At 46.7% G+C, this 2229-nt stretch overlaps 1 protein-coding gene across 1 annotated transcript in view; it reads left to right on the top strand.

Moving 5' to 3' along the window:
- The first annotated feature begins 327 nt into the window (after positions 1-327).
- The window catches only part of LOC130203048 (solute carrier family 26 member 6-like), a 44453-nt gene continuing 42551 nt past the window's right edge, over positions 328-2229 (top strand). Inside the window, exon 1 of the mRNA XM_056428940.1 lies at positions 328-467. Coding sequence (XP_056284915.1) covers positions 328-467 — 140 coding nt within the window. The remainder of the gene's footprint in view (positions 468-2229) is intronic.

Here is a 2229-nt window from a genome sequence, read left to right as displayed (position 1 = left end):
TCATTCAATTACAATCAAAAGCCTCAAGTTATGAGACACGTCTGGACCGTCTTCCTCTTTCAAGAGGGAGATGTTGCTGCCACCAAGGCAGAGGTCAGGGAGCGCAGGCTTGGAACGGTTGGTGACACACACACACACACACACACACACACACACACATACCAAGGAACAGTCACCCCCCCCCCCCCCCCCATCAGAACACTGTCAATCAGTACCGAGCAGCGAGGTCGGCCCCCTCACAGCGCTCTGTTTCTGTTGAAGCAGCAGCTGAAGCCTCTGGGAGAGGAGGACACTGTGTGGAGAAGCTCTGCTGTCGGCCACGTGGACATGGAGAAGAGGGAGCGCTCCGCTGGGGACTATTTTGTGCAGAGGAGGGTTCTGGATGAGGTTGGTCTGGATGAAGTGGCTCAAAAAGGGACGTGGGCCCCCAAACCGAGGCTGGCTGAGCGGCTGAAGGAGTCCCTGAGGTGAGAGGGGAGAGCATCTGGTCTCACACCTTCCACTTCCACTCACTTGAGGGAATTGAGGAGGTACTTTTGTATCATAAATTATAAAATACTGTCAACAGCCATAAAATAATCAATGTGCTCCATGTTTGTATTAATGAGGCTCTGAAGTCTGTGTCAACAAACCCCACTGCTTAAAGATCCATAATTAGTTATGAATGAACGTGTAAAGTTTGGTGGATATAAGAGCTGCTGAAATGTCACCACTTCACCACTAGAGGAGCTATTGTGTTAGTCACATGACCTCATGGACATGACACTTCACCACTAGAGGAGCTATTGTGTTAGTCACATGACCTCATGGACATGACACTTCACCACTAGAGGAGCTATTGTGTTAGTCACATGACCTCATGGACATGACACTTCACCACTAGAGGAGCTATTGTGTTAGTCACATGACCTCATGGACATGACACTTCACCACTTCACCACTAGAGGAGCTATTGTGTTAGTCACATGACCTCATGGACATGACACTTCACCACTTCACCACTTCAACACTAGAGGAGCTATTGTGTTAGTCACATGACCTCATGGACATGACACTTCACCACTAGAGGAGCTGTTGTGTTAGTCACATGACCTCATGGACATGACACTTCACCACTTCACCACTAGAGGAGCTGTTGTGTTAGTCACATGACCTCATGGACATGACACTTCACCACTTCACCACTAGAGGAGCTGTTGTGTTAGTCACATGACCTCATGGACATGACACTTCACCACTTCACCACTTCACCACTAGAGGAGCTATTGTGTTAGTCACATGACCTCATGGACATGACACTTCACCACTTCACCACTAGAGGAGCTATTGTGTTAGTCACATGACCTCATGGACATGACACTTCACCACTTCACCACTAGAGGAGCTATTGTGTTAGTCACATGACCTCATGGACATGACCTTCACCACTTCACCACTAGAGGAGCTATTGTGTTAGTCACATGACCTCATGGACATGACACTTCACCACTTCACCACTAGAGGAGCTATTGTATTAGTCACATGACCTCATGGACATGACACTTCACCACTTCACCACTAGAGGAGCTGTTGTGTTAGTCACATGACCTCATGGACATGACACTTCACCACTTCACCACTAGAGGAGCTATTGTGTTAGTCACATGACCTCATGGACATGACACTTCACCACTTCACCACTAGAGGAGCTATTGTGTTAGTCACATGACCTCATGGACATGACACTTCACCACTAGAGGAGCTGTTGTGTTAGTCACATGACCTCATCGACATGACACTTCACCACTTCACCACTAGAGGAGCTATTGTATTAGTCACATGACCTCATGGACATGACACTTCACCACTTCACCACTAGAGGAGCTGTTGTGTTAGTCACATGACCTCATGGACATGACACTTCACCACTTCACCACTAGAGGAGCTATTGTGTTAGTCACATGACCTCATGGACATGACACTTCACCACTTCACCACTAGAGGAGCTGTTGTGTTAGTCACATGACCTCATGGACATGACACTTCACCACTTCACCACTAGAGGAGCTGTTGTGTTAGTCACATGACCTCATGGACATGACACTTCACCACTGACATTAAGAGGGTTTATCATAGTACAAATTGTATTACATGTGATGTTGAAATTTACCAATGAGGCATTATGTCATTATTAAGTTGTAAAATAAACTCCTAAGTTTATTTGTTTCTTTCCACCAAAGAGAACCAAGC

The sequence above is a fragment of the Pseudoliparis swirei genome, chromosome 12 (assembly GCF_029220125.1).
Source record: "Pseudoliparis swirei isolate HS2019 ecotype Mariana Trench chromosome 12, NWPU_hadal_v1, whole genome shotgun sequence".
Lineage (NCBI taxonomy): Eukaryota > Metazoa > Chordata > Actinopteri > Perciformes > Liparidae > Pseudoliparis > Pseudoliparis swirei.
This window is presented reverse-complemented; position numbering and strand designations above follow the sequence as displayed.